This window comes from Notothenia rossii (assembly GCF_949606895.1).
Source record: "Notothenia rossii genome assembly, chromosome: 3".
Classification (NCBI taxonomy): Eukaryota; Metazoa; Chordata; class Actinopteri; order Perciformes; family Nototheniidae; genus Notothenia; species Notothenia rossii.
In genome coordinates, this window is record NC_136901.1 from 63,423,031 (window position 1) to 63,440,022 (window position 16,992).

The following is a 16,992-nucleotide window of genomic DNA, read 5'->3' on the forward strand; positions in this document are numbered from 1 at the left end:
TCAATTTAATTATTCGGATATTCATTTTTTTTTTTTTTTTTTTCTTAAATGTATGCTATCAATAAAGGTGAATCGCCATATTCTTATACTATATTTATACTTTTGAATTGCACTTTTAAAATGCGGAAATATATACAATCTCAGCCTTTGCTCCTGACATCGCGTTCACTCACAGTCAAGAACGCAAACGGCACGCTTCACCTCACTTCACCTCGTTTCACACACCTGAACACAAAATGCCGAAGACTTCAGCTGTGTGGGACCATTTTAAATTGGAAGACAGTAAGAAGAAGGCAGTGTGCCAAATATGCGACAACAAACTGGCCTACCACGGTGGCACAACAACTCTGAAAAGTCACCTTGATGCTGTAAGTAGTTGTAGCCTAGCTTAGCTTAGCTGTTGTCAAGTTGCCATGATGAAGCTGCTTTATCCGCCGTTTAGTAGCACAGTAACGTTACACATGATAAAAAAATTTGCACTTACTTTGCTTGGAAAATAGTTGCAAGCAAGCAACCAAATTGTTTTTTTATATTAGTCTTTCAATTTTATCCGAATAGTGAAAATAATAGGAGCAATGTGGGAACATCTGGGGCTAAGGCAATTATTGGCATACAGTTTGTTCATTTATTTTTCGTTCTTCATTTATTTAAATACTGTTTACTGTATCGGTAACAAGTATTACACTGTTAGGCCTACTGTTACGGCTATATTATTAAAAGTATTGTTGTTATAACAGAAATATGTGTTTTGTATCTTCAGGTTGTAAAACGTTATAGACGGAATTTGGAACCAGATTTGGTCCCCGGGCACTGCACTGCGGCCGGGTTAAATGCAGAGGACACATTTAGTTTTAATGTATGCGAGTACTGAGACAATAAATAAATATAAATCGTAATAGTATGCTCTTTCTGCGCTTCTGCTTAACAGCGTGTTGTCAGGTGTCTCGGATTTGGAGCGTGTTATGAAACCTTTTGGGGGAAAAAAATGTATTAAAAAGAAAAAAAATCTCTCAGAGTATTCGCTGCTGATTACTACCGAATATCCGGAGCCCTAAAAATGGTATTCGGGAAGTTGCTCTTTAAGCCCGGGGGAGAAATGCTAAAGCTAACGCTACATTAGCATCGGCGATCTGTTCTTCTTCATGTTATCTGCACAAATGGTTGACATTAAACATTAAAAAGATCAGGCTGTTCAGAGAGAATCAAAGGAAGGCAGGCAGCTTTGATAGTGAGGGTAGTCAATCCCTTTTTTGACAAGACAGTAGTGACGGCCATCTTGGTGACGTGTGTTGTTGTGCTAGTCTGCGAGACCAGAGATGTAGTTCATTGTGCGTTTCACAAAAATAAATGTGTTACTTCACAGTTTTACGACACATTTTTATTTTTTTGACATTGACAAACATCATATGTGTAATTCGTGGCACAAATCAAACGGGATCAAAAGATAATATTTCTCTCTCCATTGACTTCAATACATCCTTTTTCCGAAATAAGGTCCCATGGAGCTCCCCGGACGAATGGTAATCATGATTGTATGGGTTGACGATCTGATCATAGCAGCAAGCAACAAAAATGTACTGGAAGGTGTAAAGATTATGCTTTCTGACAGGTTTAAAATGAAGGACCTGGGAAAGTTGAAACATTTCCTGGGAATTGATTTTTACAAAACAGAAGGTGAAGTTAAAATGAAATATATATATATATATATATATATATATATAGGCAAATCTTAGAGGTTCGAAATGCAGGATTGCAAGCCAGGGGGACCCCATGTGAGCCAAAACTTGAACAAACGGATGATTCGGAAAAATTGACAGACCCAACTAAATACAGAGAGGCAGTGGGAAGTTTAATTTACTTGTCCACATGTAATAGACCAGATATAGGTTTTGTTGTCAGTAAATTATCTCAGCACCAGAGATGGGGTCGTTACTAAAAAAATGTAATATATTACATATTACTTAAAAAAAAAAGTAAAATACAGTAAAACATGTGTTCAGACATCTAAAAGGCCTAACAGAACAGGAATTATGCTTTAAGAGAAATGACAGAGAGGCACTAGGTCTAAAAGTGTACTGTGATGCTGACTGGGCATCAGATGCAACTATAGACTGTATAAATGGACGTAGGGTCCGTGACGTCACCCATAGGATTCTGCAGAGTTGCCGAGAAGCCCTTAGTAGGCGGAGTCGGCCACTAATGGCTCAACAGTGACGTCAGAGTTCAACTCCCGCTTGCTCCAGCCTGCTCCAAATAAGGGCAAAGAGGCGGAGCCGAGGCGGGACCTGCTGCCACCGAGCTGAAAGTTTCAGAGCTAGCTGAAGCTACCAAGCAAAGCTAACCTGCTCCCCATCTGCACACTGCCCTCACATTTTACGTGTCTAAGGTAAGCGGATATTAAACTATTCAGCAAAACTATAAATAATAATCTAAGTTATTGAGTTTTTAGCATAATACTTCAGAATCTTAAAATCCCTTAACGTTTGTATGCAATTGTGCTAAATTCAACACTGGAATCAAGCAAATAATATGTTTGAATGACATTAGTTATTTATATTTTGATATCATTTAACTATACGTTTAATACATTTAAGTCAAGCTAAGGTACATGTGATGGTAGCTAGTTAGTGCTCTTACCTGTGAGGCCTCCTCCAAACACCATAATAACCAGACTGTATCATTAAAACTAAGTGCCAGTTCTAGATTCTTGACTTTAGACAAACAATTCAAAAGACAAAATGTATTTAAAGACCAATCTTTATTTGAATGTGCCTCTTAACCTGATGTATTAGTTATACAGTAATAGTATTGACAATCTAAAAAAAATTGAGCAACTCAACAGTCAACTTTATATTTCTTATTGTCTAAAGCATTTATTATTTTCATTTTTCCCCTGTCATATTCAGTGTGGACGGATTTAGACAGCGTGGTGTCCAGAGAGCTGCAGAGACTTCAGGGAGAAACCTCCGTGTGATGGACGTCCTGTCTGTTGGTTTGGCCCGGAGAGGACTGAGGGTCTTTCCTCAGCGAGGAGGACCAGGCCTGATGGAGGAGCCCATGCTGGGCAAAGCTGATACCAACTGCACAGGCCTAGTCTGTCACTTTATTTGACTAAATGTGTTTACTTATACATTTAATAGGTTTACACCTTCTGTCCATATGTGCTTTTTATTTAAAACAACAAAAAAAAAATTCACATTTCAATAAATTATATTTGTATTTGCACTCCTTTTGTCCATTATTCTTACTGAAATTGTTAGATTACACATTCACATCTGACTGAAGATTGGCCCCATTTATTTGTGACGTTGCAATCTCTGCGGTACAAGGCACAATTGATGTGAAATTCATAAAGCGAGGCAAATAGAAATAATCAGCTGATGGAGTGTAGATGTGGAAATAGCTGCATTCGATCAGCTGACTGTGTTTTCACAATAAAATAAGTTTCTTAGTGAATGTCCTGTACTGGTCTTAAAATCTCATAACATCAGCTTTTAATGTTCCTCTTGGATGTTCTTCTTGACCCTCAGAGAAGGAGAACATTTTGTGTCTTTCAGGCATGTTCTTTCCTAACAAAAATTACAGGAAACAAAAAAACATATTATTGCAAAACAAGTGTGTTATTTATGAAAGCGGTGTGTTTGTGTGTTTAGGGGCTGTAGATATAATTATTTTGTAATTGTAAAAAAAAAAATGTCAACAGTGAGCTACAAAGACAATCAGATTATGAATGAACAGTATGAATTTCATCAACATTAAAATATATGTTATTATCCAAATAATATTTAACTTTTATCAAAACGTAGTGCAACTGTCGAAGCTTGCTCTGTTGTCCCACTGAAAGAATAACTTTTACCACGTTTTTTACAGACAATATTGAGAGATACATAGTAGTAGTTCTCACTGTGTTAAATATCTTTGCCTTCAATACATTCAATTAGAAAGCTGACAATCATATTGCTTGTTAACATCTAAATGTAACTTTTTGCATGGAAAAAACCCTCAACTTCACTGATGTGTAGGTGATCTAGTATTTAGTATTTTTTAATGGAATGTATATCAGTGTATTAAAGTCAATACTTCAATCATTTAAACCAATATCTTTCTTGATTCTTTGTACAGTATGAAAAAAATAGTTTTTGTACCTGTGCTGAAGTTCACTGTTGTGAGGAGTCCAGTTATGTCTCTCACTCTCTGGTCCAGCCTGTCTGCATCACCTGGACACCTTAAACAAACAGATATATATGTAAAGTACCATGTGTACAAACAATATAACTGATTCTCTTCTGTTGAACATGTTGGATTGTGCAAACTCAGGGTCCTTTTTATTTTACTGTAACTTTGGAAGTTGTGTTACCAATGCTTACTGTTTATTTGATACCAATTTGGTAATGCAATTAATAAAAACAACAAGGTTTGGGTTCGTTCTTCAGATGACTGTGATGTTGACGTGTAATTAATTTCAGTTTTCCGCACTCTCTGCGCTAGTGGATTGTCAAAGGGGGAGCCTCGTTGCGGGGAAATTATACAGATGGCTACTCCGCCCCTGAAAATGTCTATGCAAACGTTATTATTAATAATAATTTTTAAAAAAGAAATTATAAAAGAAATTAATCAATTTTTTTTTTTTTTTTTTCATTTTTATTTTGTAATCATCTCGCGACCCCCACGCTAGACAAGCATAGATGCGTGCGACGACCTCGGTCTCTGGGACAGAATTAATTGGGTGTCGTCAGCGTAGCATTGGTATGAAAAACCATGCGGGCTGATGACAGATCCGAGTGAGTTTGTGTAAAATATCTCTAAGTTACAAGGATGAGCTTATTGTATTTTATCAACCTCAAACAGAAGCCGTTTGTTCTACAGTATTATCCCACTCAACGCTTAACACTTGTCTATTTCGTTTTAACCTTTATATACAGTGGGGCAAAAAGTATTTAGTCAGCCACCAATTGTGCAAGTTCTCCCACTAAAAAAGATGAGAGAGGCCTGTAATTATGAATGACTATGAATTTTCATTCATAGTCCAGCACAAGTAAAAAAGGTCACAGTAACTAGACTTTTCCTAGCCTCAAGCGAGAAACAGGACTTGTTTCTGAAAAAGAAACCTAGCCTAGCCCTCAGCTTTTTAAGCAGGTTATTGACATGAACTTTAAAAGTAAGACAATCATCAAGCCAGATACCAAGGTATTTATAACAGGTAACCACTTCTAGTACTTGTCCTTGCATAGTAACAATATCTAAAACAGGCTCTGGTGTCTTTTTAGCTTTTGAAAATAGCATTACCTTGGTTTTATCAAAATTTAAAAGAAGCTTAAGCTCAGCGAGCTGAGTCTGAATAATGTTAAAAACAGCCTGTAATTTAACACCAGCCTCCTTAATGGAGGGACCTGCACAGTACATAACGGTATCGTCCGCATAAAAATGTAGCTTCATTCACATTTTCACCTAAACTGTTGATATATATGGAGAATAAAAGTGGAGCTAAAACAGAACCTTGAGGAACAGCATTAGCAATGTCAGAAGACAGCCCATCAAAGTGAACACATTGGGACCTTTCAGAGAGGTAGTTCACAAACCACCCCATTGCATGGCTGGATATTCCAATACTGAGTAGCCTCTGCTTTAAGATGCGATGATCAACGGTGTCAAACGCTTTGGACAGGTCAATAAATAGAGCTGCACAACTCTGCTTATTATCTAAAATACTCGTAATATCATTCACCACTTTCATTGTAGTAGTGATGGTGCTATGTTGCTTTCTGAAGCCTGACTGATGTTTAGACAGGATATCCTTTTTACATAAAAACTCCTTTACTTGTTCACTCACTAGGCGTTCGAGCACCTTCGCCAGAACTGACAATTTAGAGATTGGCCTATAGTTATTTAAAATAGTTGCCTCCTCTCCTTTTAGTAAAGGCAAGACATAAGCTGACTTCCATACTTTTGGAATTGCATTTGTGTTGAGGGAGAGGTTAAAAAGAGTAGTGAGAGGAAGAGCAATAAAATCTGCAGCTATCTTTAAAAAGAAAGGTTCTACGTTGTCCGGGCCAGCCGGTTTCTTAGGATCTAACTTGGTTAATGCTTCATGAACAACATCAACAGTAAAAGGAGTAAAACTAAAAGGGTTTTCCAGACCACATTGTTCAGAGTCACAGACTGTGGTGTTCACAGAAGCAGAGTTAGAAACAGAATCAAACATAGAACCACAGGATACAAAATGCTTATTAAAGCAATTTAACATGGTGGCCCTGTCAGATATAGTGCCAGATGCTGTGGTAAGGCAATTAATTTTATGACTTTCCAAAATTTCCTAGGATTATTTAGGTTTTCTGTGGTAACTGACAAATAGTACTTAGACTTAGCACTTTTCACATGTGAAGTGAAGCTATTTCTTAGCGGCCTAAAACACAGCCATTCTACCTCTGAGCCTGATTTCCTAGCCTTTGCCCAGGCCTTGTTTCTCTCATGAAGGAGACTAGACAGAGACAAGGATTGTCTCGTCTCTTTACTCTAAATTTAAGCAGGGGTGCATGTCTATCAACGATCTCCATAAAACCAAGATAAAAATAAGACCATGCAGTTTCAACATCAGCATTCGATCGATCGATTTTTCCCCAATCAAACCCAAACAGATCATGAAAAAAACCTTGCTCCGCAAAATGTTTTATGTCTCTCTTAATAATAATACGAGGTTTAAGCTTTTGTACATTAGTGTCCCTAATTGTGGCTACAACACAGTGATCACTCACATCATTCGCAAATACTCCCAGAGATGAGTATTTATAGGGAACATTAGTTAGAATGAGATCAATTAGGCAGGATTTATTAGGGGACTTAATGTTAGGGCGAGTAGGACTGTCAACAATCTTGAGTAACATTTAAGGAGATACAAAGGTTTTTAAAATCCTCTGATACTGCAGTTAACCAGTCCCAGTTAAAATCTCCAAGTAGCACTATTTCCTTGTAGTCTAGCTGTCATAAAAGATTTGCTAGCCAAGACAAGGAGTCCTTGACTGCTGAGGGGGGTCTGTAACAGCCCACCACCATGACCTGTTGCCCCTTTGCCACTTCTATATTTAAGGCTAAAAATTTGAATTGCTTACTGATAGATTTGGAATCTAATGTGGATACACTGAACTTATTCTTAACATAAATGGCAACGCCACCACCTTTATTAGGCCGGTCGGAACGATACACATTATAACCATTTAAGGCAATGTCAGAGGCCAAAATAGATTTATTTAGCCATGTTTCTGATAAAACAATGACGTCAGCGTCAGTCGAACTCGCCCAAATGCGGACAAAATCTAGTTTACCTAACAGACTGCGCACATTCAAATGGATGAAACCCAACCCAGACCTAGCTTTAAAATCAGCAGGAGTAGCGATTTGACTACTATTACTGGGCAGACCAGGTTTAGGTTGTACATTTCAGTATATATAATAGCAACAAAAAAACCAGGCATCTTTCCCTCTTAATCGACACACATACATTGTCATCTACTTTAGAAACACGGAAAAAGTCTGCGACAGTGTGATTTGAGCTTAAGAAGCAGTCCTGAAGAACCATCATCGCAGGAAAACAAAAAAGACAAGCAGCCGAGCAGATTGTCTGTGACAAGGCAACCGGTAATTGTTTGTGCAACACATCCGAACCTTTGCAGGGGATGCCCACTGCGGGTGGCAGAACAGACCTGAATCCAGTAGACTTCTCAGAATGACTAGAGATCTTCTCATAGTCCAAAACAGTTAACAGGCACAGCAGAATCCCGATATGGGCCATTTTCCCAGACCAGCACACAGTATCCGCGATATTCCTGGAGCAAATCAGCACAGCAGCAAAGGACAGGCGAAAGCAGCAGCGTGGAAGCGCTCCGGTCCCTCCGTGGTATCCCCGGGGTGAAAGCAGGCCTCTGCAACAGCAGAACCAGGACAGGTGGAAAGCAGGCCCCAGCCGTGGTAAAATCCTCCTCCGCATAGCAGCACACGCCCGGTGGAAGCAGGCCAAGCCCGAAGCGTGGATCCACTCCGTCTCTCCGCGACGACTCCGGGGTAAAAACCTCTCCAGTACAGCCGTACTCTACAGGTGGGAGCAGGCCTCCGTAGATCGCAGATCGCAGGCAGCAACAGGTGGAGCTGCTCCGTTTCTTCGCAACGAGCGGGCCTCCATAGATCGCAGATCGCAGGCAGCAACAGGTGGAGCCGCTCCGTCTCTTCGAGACGTCTCCGGGGGAAAAACACCCAAGCACACACTCGAAAGGTGGGAGTAGGCCTCCGCAGATCGCAGACAACTAAAACTACTACTTGTATAAGCAGGGATGGCTAAATGTTTGTAAGCAGGAGAGCTAGATGCTAACAGATGCCAGATGCTAACAGTTAGTGGGAGCCTGTAAAAATTGCGACTGCCTCACGCGAGTGCCTGGGTTCTTCCAGACAGGTAGGACTGGAACCAGCTCAGGGCGGAGTCAGAGAGTTCGATGAGTCAGAGAGTCCGCTTGCCTCATGGGAAATTTAAATGTAAGACCTAATATAAATAAAAGGGTCGTGTTAGAAAACAATTCACTCACATATCCACAATCATGAAGGTGGAATCTAACTATATTCATAATAATATTTATTGCATCCATGGGTAGAAACATGTTTTTTTATGCTGTAAAGTTGGGCATTTTAACATGGGGGTCTATGGAAATTGCTCCTTTCTGCAGTCAGTCCCTATCGGCCAATATATGAACTGCAGTGTGTGGCACTTCCGTATTGGCGTCCCGGCTCTTCCCCAGAGTTTGCCGCTTGGATGCAACAGACAGGCATAGCATATCAGGATATTGTGTCAGTCTAATATAAGTAAAGGAAGCTCTCTGATCTCATGGAAAACAAAGAAACAACCAACAGTGGCATTATCCACCTGTGAGGCAGAATACATGTCTTTAGCATCAGCTATACAAGAATGTATCTATTTAGATCAGCTTCTCAAAAGTATAGACACATACCAGTATGCACAAACAAAGGTATACGAGGACAACCAAGGTACTATAGCGCTTGCCAAAAACCTGAGAGCCCGACTGGTGCTGCCCATGGATATATAATAAGAACGGTGCTGCCGCTGCTGCGTCCTCACGTCGCTGATTTTCTCCCCAACGGCGTCGGGTCGATGATCGTGTTGCTTAATCATACGGAGCCAGATTACATTAAATAACTACTTCTCAACTCTTGTATTTTTCTCCAGAGTGCCGTGGTTCATTGTTTATTAATATGTTCAGCGGCATAGAGAACCACAGTGACGCGTCGTAAAACCCGGAAGTAAGTTAGCATTTTTAGCACTTCCGGTTCCTTCGTCAAAAAGCAATGCATTTTTTCCATAGGGTTTTTGAAAATAGCTCGAAATAAGGTCTGTGGTTGACACAAATTTAAGAGATAAATCACGTTTTGTTCTACGACATTAAATACATCAGCAATGACCCCACTGGTGATTTTTGAAGAGTTTACGTGTCTGAAAAACGATGGTTGTTACCGAAGGGCTGAATAGGACTACAGAAATTGTCGAGGCCGTTGTACGTCATTACGCCTAACACGTAAACACTCCCGCTAAGTTTGTTTTCCCCTGTGTTCTGCTTGAAATCAAGTACCTGCCTATCTTTAGTATCTGTATATCTATATCTGACCATTAGAATCTGTATTTTTGAAATTGTCGTTTTTAACACCGTAGTTTTACAAATGATAGAATAATTAATTACCAGTGTTTTCCAATTTTACTCGGCAGTTCGTTTCGTTAGCTAACGTTAGCTAAAGCTAGCGCTACTAGTTAGCTACGCAATGGTTTGTTGCTTTGCTCCGGGTTGCAGCCACAGGTCTTCGCATGAAACTTGCTTGTTCTATCGTTTCCCGACCAATGTTTTCCAAAGGACAGTCTGGATTCGTGCCATGAGGTAAGCTGACGTTACATTTTTGTCCATGTCACGGTGAAATGTAAATGATGGGTAGTGACTGTATCGCCGTTTTAGAGATGGCGCTGCTGAAAAGACCGCAACATAAGTAAAGATAATGAATACATCCTATTAAAACCTGTGTGGCTTATATGATAAGTCTAATTAGTACAAGCAGCATAACGTTTCACCATGTAACTAAAGATTGTAGTCAGGGAAATCAGTTTGACATATTGAACTAATAACAAATCACCTCTGGCTGGCAGAGAACTCTCTGCTCCATAGCTTCTCTTGGACGTAAAATCACATGTACATTTTACATTTATATTCAATTTAATATTCCATACCTCACATACTTTTGTATATATAATAACTTATATTTTGTTTTTCTTGTTATGCTGCTACAACACAAACATTTCCCAAATTGGGATCAATACATTAATATCTTATCTTAATTAATTAAGAAATATAACTCTTATAATTAGTGTAGCAGCTGACACCTATTTTCAATATCGATTAATCTACCATTTATTTCTTTAGTTCAATTTTCATCTATAAAAATGTCAAAATAGTGAAAATGTTCACGAGACTTATCAAAGTGCAAGGTTATATCTTTAGATGTTTTGTTTTAGCCTATGTACTGTATGTCTTAATGCTCTTATATGTGACGGTGTGACTTCCATGAAACTATATTTTATATCTTCCCAACAGACGAGCTGACAGGAAACCTAGCACTCTAATAACCACAACATTGCAAAGGCGAGTAAATGTAAATTAAAAACGATTCACCATTTTTTTATTTCTTCTTCTTTCTTGCAGTGAGGTGAAGCTGACCTTGCACTTGGTGCCAGTAAGGGTGTTCCTCACACAGGCTGAATGTTTCTCCTTCCTTACTGACACAGAAGCCCTTGATTTGCAATGCTTCACTAATTGTCATTTCCCTGGCTCTGTAGGGACACTTTCCCTCCAGCACAGCGGAAGACCCTACCAGACCATCTGGAGATGCCCCCAACAATCCTGATAGGGAGTGCCACAAATCTGACTCATGGACCTGCATCTGGGTTGCAGTGGTGAATGCCCTGACGCCCTCACATTCATTCATAGTCCCCCACTGTACAGACAAAACACCATCAAGGGCCTGTTGTTGCCCTAGCACCCTGGCAATAAAGGAAGCAGTCACACGCTTTGACCTCAGGACAGCTCCAAAGTTGCTGGCATTCAACCTTCCTTTCCTGAACAAATGCCAGTTTGGGTTGGTTCGCTGACCAGTGGTAGCCACCTGAATTGCCCTCTGTTGCTCTTCAGACAATGCCATGCTTGCCACAATTGCCTCAGGTCCCTGATGCCCAACAGATTTGATAATTTCAGGAACAGTAAGTGTTTCCACGCTGTAGTGTTCCTCTTCTGGCTCGGGGGAGAGAAGCCAAGAAATTCTTGAGAACCTGCCCCCGAGGCTGTCCCTCAGCCAGTCACGATCTTCGGAGGTGGGCTCTCTTGTCAGCGGGTTAAATTAGTTATTGGTTTCAACAGTCACATTAAAACAGCTCCTCCATTGAATGCGTACGTTTAGCTGCCTTTGGCTTCTTCCACTGACAGGGGGTGTCAGTGCAGCTGAAATTGTGGATGGCAAAGATGGCTCATGCAGCCGCATGACTGCATTTCCATTCTCCACATGGGCATTCACATTTTGTGGAGAGAATTCCCTCTTCTCCTGAAGATACCTGTGGTGGTGGGATTGTTTTATTATTTAAAATATATTTGCATTTGTAATGCCTTCCCAATTATCCCTTTAATTGTTTATAGGCTACTGTATGTTTATTTCATGGATATTTCTGTGTTTTCTGGTGTGTAATATTAGTAATCTTGGGGCCTCTTCTCTTTAACGTCTACATGCTACCACTGGCTCAGATAATGAAGAACAAAAAAGTAAGTTACCATAGCTATGCAGATGACACACAAATGTACGTAACCATTTCACCAGGAGACTATGCTCCAATTCAAACGCTGAGTAAGTGCATTGAACAAATCAATGACTGGATGTGTCAGAACTTTCTCCAATTAAACAAAGATAAAACTGAGTTAATGGTTTTTGGAGCCAAGGCAGAACGTTTAAAAGTTAGCGCTGAGCTTCAGCCTGCAATGTTCAAAACAACAGATCAAGCCAGAAATCTAGGTGTAGTCATGGACTCTGACCTGAGTTTCAACAGTCACATTAAAACAGTTACTAAATCAGCTTACTATCACCTAAAGAACATATCTAGGATTAAAAGACTAATGTCACAGCAGGATTTGGAAAAACGTGTCCATGCTTTTATCTTCAGTAGACTCGACTACTGCAATGGTGTCTTCACAGGTCTCACTAAAACATCTATTAGAAAGCTGCAGCTGATTCAGAACACCGCTGCTCGAGTCCTGACTAACACTAAGAAAGTGGATCACATCACTCCTGTTCTGAAGTCTTTACACTGGCTTCCTGTGTGTCAAAGAATATATTTCAAAATACTGCTGCTGGTTTATAAAGCACTGAATGGTTTAGGCCCAAAATACATTTCTGACCTCCTGCTAAATGATGAACCATCCAGATCTCTCAGGTCTTCAGGGACTGGTCAGCTTTCTGTCCCCAGAGTCAGAACTAAACATGTTAAAGCAGCGTTCAGTTATTATGCTCCAAATATCTGGAACAAACTCCCAGAAACCTGCAGGTCCGCTGCAACTCTTACTACTTTTAAATCCAGGCTGAAGACTTTTCTTTTTGTCGATGCTTTTAATTGAACTATTCATATCTTAGACTGCACTGTAACTTTTATCCATGTATTTTTTCTCTTAATGTTTATTTTATTAGCTTTTATTTTTAATGACTGATTTTAAATGCCATTTTCTTAATGTCTTTCATTTTTTGTAAAGCACTTTGAATTGCCTTGTGTTAATAAGTGCTATATAAATAAACTTGCCTTGCCTTGCCTAATAAAGATTTCATGTGACACATAAAATGGATTTGTTGATGGGAATTAATGTGAATAAATTAACTCTAGGTTAACGGTACTCTTGCTATCACTCCTCACCGACAATATAAACCTTGTCCCTCATGCTAGCCCTGACAACACCGGTAAGCACACCTTCATCTAGGCTGCACTGTTTTACGTGTCCTGACTTGTAGTGGTTCTCTCCTCCATCTACACTCTTCTTGTCATCTTTGTAAAACGATATCAGACTGGTAATTGACACAGCCATGACTTCTAGTTAAATTCAGTGTGGCTAAAATGAAAAGCTTTGTTAAAATATGCAAGCACGCGAAAGTCAAAGTCGGCTTTATTGTCAAAAATTCTACATGTGTTATACATCCAGAAATCTCGAAATACCGTTTCCCACAGTGTGACATGTATACAAAAAACAAAAACGGCCTAGATAAACGTGGTATACATTAAACAAAACAAAAACGGCCTAGATAACCGGGGTACACAGTTTAAAATGTTAATATATTTAAAGTGTTCAAAGTGCAGTTTCAGTGCAAGTCAGTTGAAACGATCTTAAGTTGGCGTGACGTTGAAGTCGTGCGACCCTGCTGCTGTACTGGCTTGTAGTTCGTTTATAGCATAACGTTAGCATTTCGCTTTTGGCGACTAGATTTATGATTCAAAAATTATAAAAGTAGGGTTGACATGTGGAGACTATCCGGCTGAACAAAACGTGATCCCTCTCTTAAATATGTGTCAACCACAGACCTTATTTCGAGCTATTTTCCAAAATCCTATGGAGAATTTGCATTGGTTTTTCACGAAAGAAACCGGAAGAAGTTTACTTCCGGGTTTTACGACGTGTCACTGCGGTTCTTTATTTACCGACCACTGCAGTGCTGCCCGCTGTTGGCATCACAACGCTGTTATGAAAGTTTCTCTGGTATAAAATGGGTGATGTTAGCATAGCAACTGAAGCTAAACTGACTATCTTGACTACTTGTTGCTATCCTATTGTTGTGGCATAAGCCGGCACATTTTACCGGTGTATTTTTCATTATGATTCTACTTGTGATAGTCGGACATGACAACCTGTGCAGCCCATGTATTGATTCCATCTGATAGCTGCTATAATACAAAACAAAACGTCTGCCTGCTCTCCACAATGATCAATGACAGCGAACGGATGGTCAAAGTAGGGTGCAAATAACAAGAATCACACAAAGCCTGGTTAGTGTTGGCTGACTTTATAAAGTGTTTTTTTTTTAATAAGTGTGTGGTTGCGTTCTAGTCACCTTTGTCAGCGCTACTGCTTCCTACAACTTTCATTTGCCGTACTCGCCATAAACTGTTATTGCTCAGGTTGATCCCGCCCCTACCCCCGCCTCCGACGTAAGCGGTTCTTGCTTCTAGACCGGCCATTTTTTGGTGCTTGAAAAGCACCGGGTTTCGGTTGACAAGAAGAATAACTGATCCTTTAAATTGGAAAATTGTAGTTTAAGGAAAATGTTTAGATTTTGAATAAATGTCTGTTAGGTTTGTTCTACATCAAAGCATTACTTGTAATTCGTTGTAATATATTGGTGACATTACACTCAATCACACCTTTTTCCCAATATTGTTGCAGAACCTACAGATACTATCGTCATCCCCAGGAAGAAAACATGGTAAGTGTCCATATGCTTATAGTCCCATTTACATACGCTTGTATATCAAGTCAGTATTTGTATTTTACATTTGCATCAGGTGTCTTTATGCCAGACTAATGTGTCCTTTGTCATTGAACAGGAGCAAAGAGGCGGTGCTGGAGGCTCTGTCTTCCACTGTGGGCAGGGTGAGAGCTTCATCTGATGAACTTTCACTGAAAAAGTTGGCTAGTTTATCTGTCTGTGTGCCTGTTTGTTCATATATTATATTTTTTTCTGTTTCTAGGATCCTACAGCATATCCCTACAACTTCCAGGATGATCCTTTCCTCTCGCCCCGGACAGTTAATGAGTTTGTACGTCAAAAAAACACACCATCCCATTTGTCATTTTTATCCCCTCATGTAGGGACCTATGGGTTGTTGAAGGCAACTTCATGTATTTGTATGTACAGCAACAACAGTGGTGTAATGTACTTTTACTCAAGTTTATTTAACTTCAGTATTTTCGCTTTAAGCTACTTCATACGGTACTTCATACTTCATACGGTCTGCAATAAAAATACATTTATTTTGCAGATTACAGTCAGTAGTATGACATGCAGTATAAATCAAATAACAAATTATTACATTTATTATAATTTGGACTACCCCACATTTACTTTATAAGCTGCAACATTGAAGTGATGATCACACTAATGCATAAATAATTATGATACATATATTTAATCTGATTTTGAAATACTGCGTAATGACTACATTTACTTTTTGGTACATTTGAATAGTAATCCTTTTGTACTTTTACTTTAGAACAATTTTTAATGCATGACTTAAGCTTGTAACCAAGTATTGCTATACTGTAGTATTGCTAGTTTCTTCTATCTCTGCTTAATGGTGGTCATTTTGGAATGGCAGTACATTTGGATTTGAGCAACAAAAGAGATCGCTGTTGTATGTATGTTGCTGTAATATAAATATGTGTAATATATGTTTTTTAACTGAGCCTGTGTCGTTTTGTCTCCCTGCAGAAGTTGTTCTCTCTCTCTAAGGAGTCTGGCAGATCTGCAGCCAAATTCTTTATCAACAATAATCCCAAGTATTTCACCACAGACTTCGCTGAACCACATATACCGGTAAGAACACACAGACACCGACACACACATATGCAGATTGTTGGAGTAAAGATGTCTTTTTGTAGGCCGACAGAGAAATTAGCATAGCAGTTCCATTAGATTTTGGAATTTCTGTGGCAAACACACATTTATGATACTTCCACATTTTGTTCAACAGGATCATCTCCACATGTTAACACCACTTGTATAAGAGTTAAAGCATAAATGCAATAGCGTGAAGCAAAAAGCTAACATTAGGCTATGAACTAATTACATCACGGCCACATGGCTTCACGCAGAGGTGCCAACATTTGAGTTCAGCTTGGAGTGAGATTTTTTTCTTGGTTAACCGAGAAAAAGAAACGTTCATGTGTACAGTGTTACAAATGTATTGAACATATACAAACTAGGGTTTCCCATTAATGTACCGGGCGCTACAGTGTAATACGCACATACAAAGTGTACCCGCGACTCTTACAATAAAGGCTCGATAATCAGCTTACAGCATATAAAATAGCATATAGGTGTAAGCAGAGGTAAAGTGCTATTTTATAAGTGTGGGGGGGGGGTCCTCACCTCCTCTAGGGGGGTCAGGGCATGCTCCCCGGGAAGACTTTTTTTTTAAATATTGAAGTTAAATGCATCAACCTGGTGCACTTCGAGAGCTAAATGAATTTATGGTAAACAGATTTTCTTTTTCTTTATGGATATTTTACAAATCACTCACCTTTTAAACTTTATTCTTGCTTTACTGTTATATAGTATTTCATAACTGTTTAACTCATTTATGTTTTATTCTCATAAATGGTGAGCAAAACGTTTGAGACCCACTGAGATAACTAGACTAAAGTTAAGTATCTAAACAGAGAGTCCCTTACCTCACTGAGCTGTAGTTATCTCTCAGTCTGACAGGACAGAGCTCTCCCTCTCCTTGTTTTAGAAACAGCTTTTAATATCCGTTAAGCTAACCAGATGCTAACAACAACAATGCAAATAGTGAGTTTGGTAGAAATATACTGTATACTATAGTCTAATAGTAAAGTTATTCAGCCATATTTATTGAAGATTTTACATTATAAATATTCCCCAAAATTATTCAAAAGCATATTCTTCCAAACTCCTTGCTGTAGTATGACACTATTGATGTGTGTAGTGAGTTTGGTAGTAATAAGCTGTATAAAAGTGATTTGAATATGTATTCTCTTTTTTCGGAGTTGCACTTTGCAGACGGTCCCTGAGCACTCGTTTCTTCTCCGGCTGCGGATAGAGACCAATGTAATGTGTCCAGCTCGGAGGACGGCGCGTATTGGCTTTTTTTGATCAAAATGTGATTGTAGTTCGTTGTCAACCTTACCACGG

The 16,992-nt window shown here is 39.3% G+C and overlaps 1 protein-coding gene across 1 annotated transcript in view; it reads left to right on the forward strand.

The window, feature by feature from the left end:
- The window catches only part of ptcd3 (pentatricopeptide repeat domain 3), a 36,345-nt gene that overhangs the window by 4,542 nt on the left and 14,811 nt on the right, over window positions 1–16,992 (forward strand). The window contains exons 3-6 of the mRNA XM_079670213.1: window positions 14,505–14,544; window positions 14,666–14,711; window positions 14,810–14,878; window positions 15,550–15,654. Coding sequence (XP_079526339.1) covers window positions 14,505–14,544; window positions 14,666–14,711; window positions 14,810–14,878; window positions 15,550–15,654 — 260 coding nt within the window. The remainder of the gene's footprint in view (window positions 1–14,504; window positions 14,545–14,665; window positions 14,712–14,809; window positions 14,879–15,549; window positions 15,655–16,992) is intronic.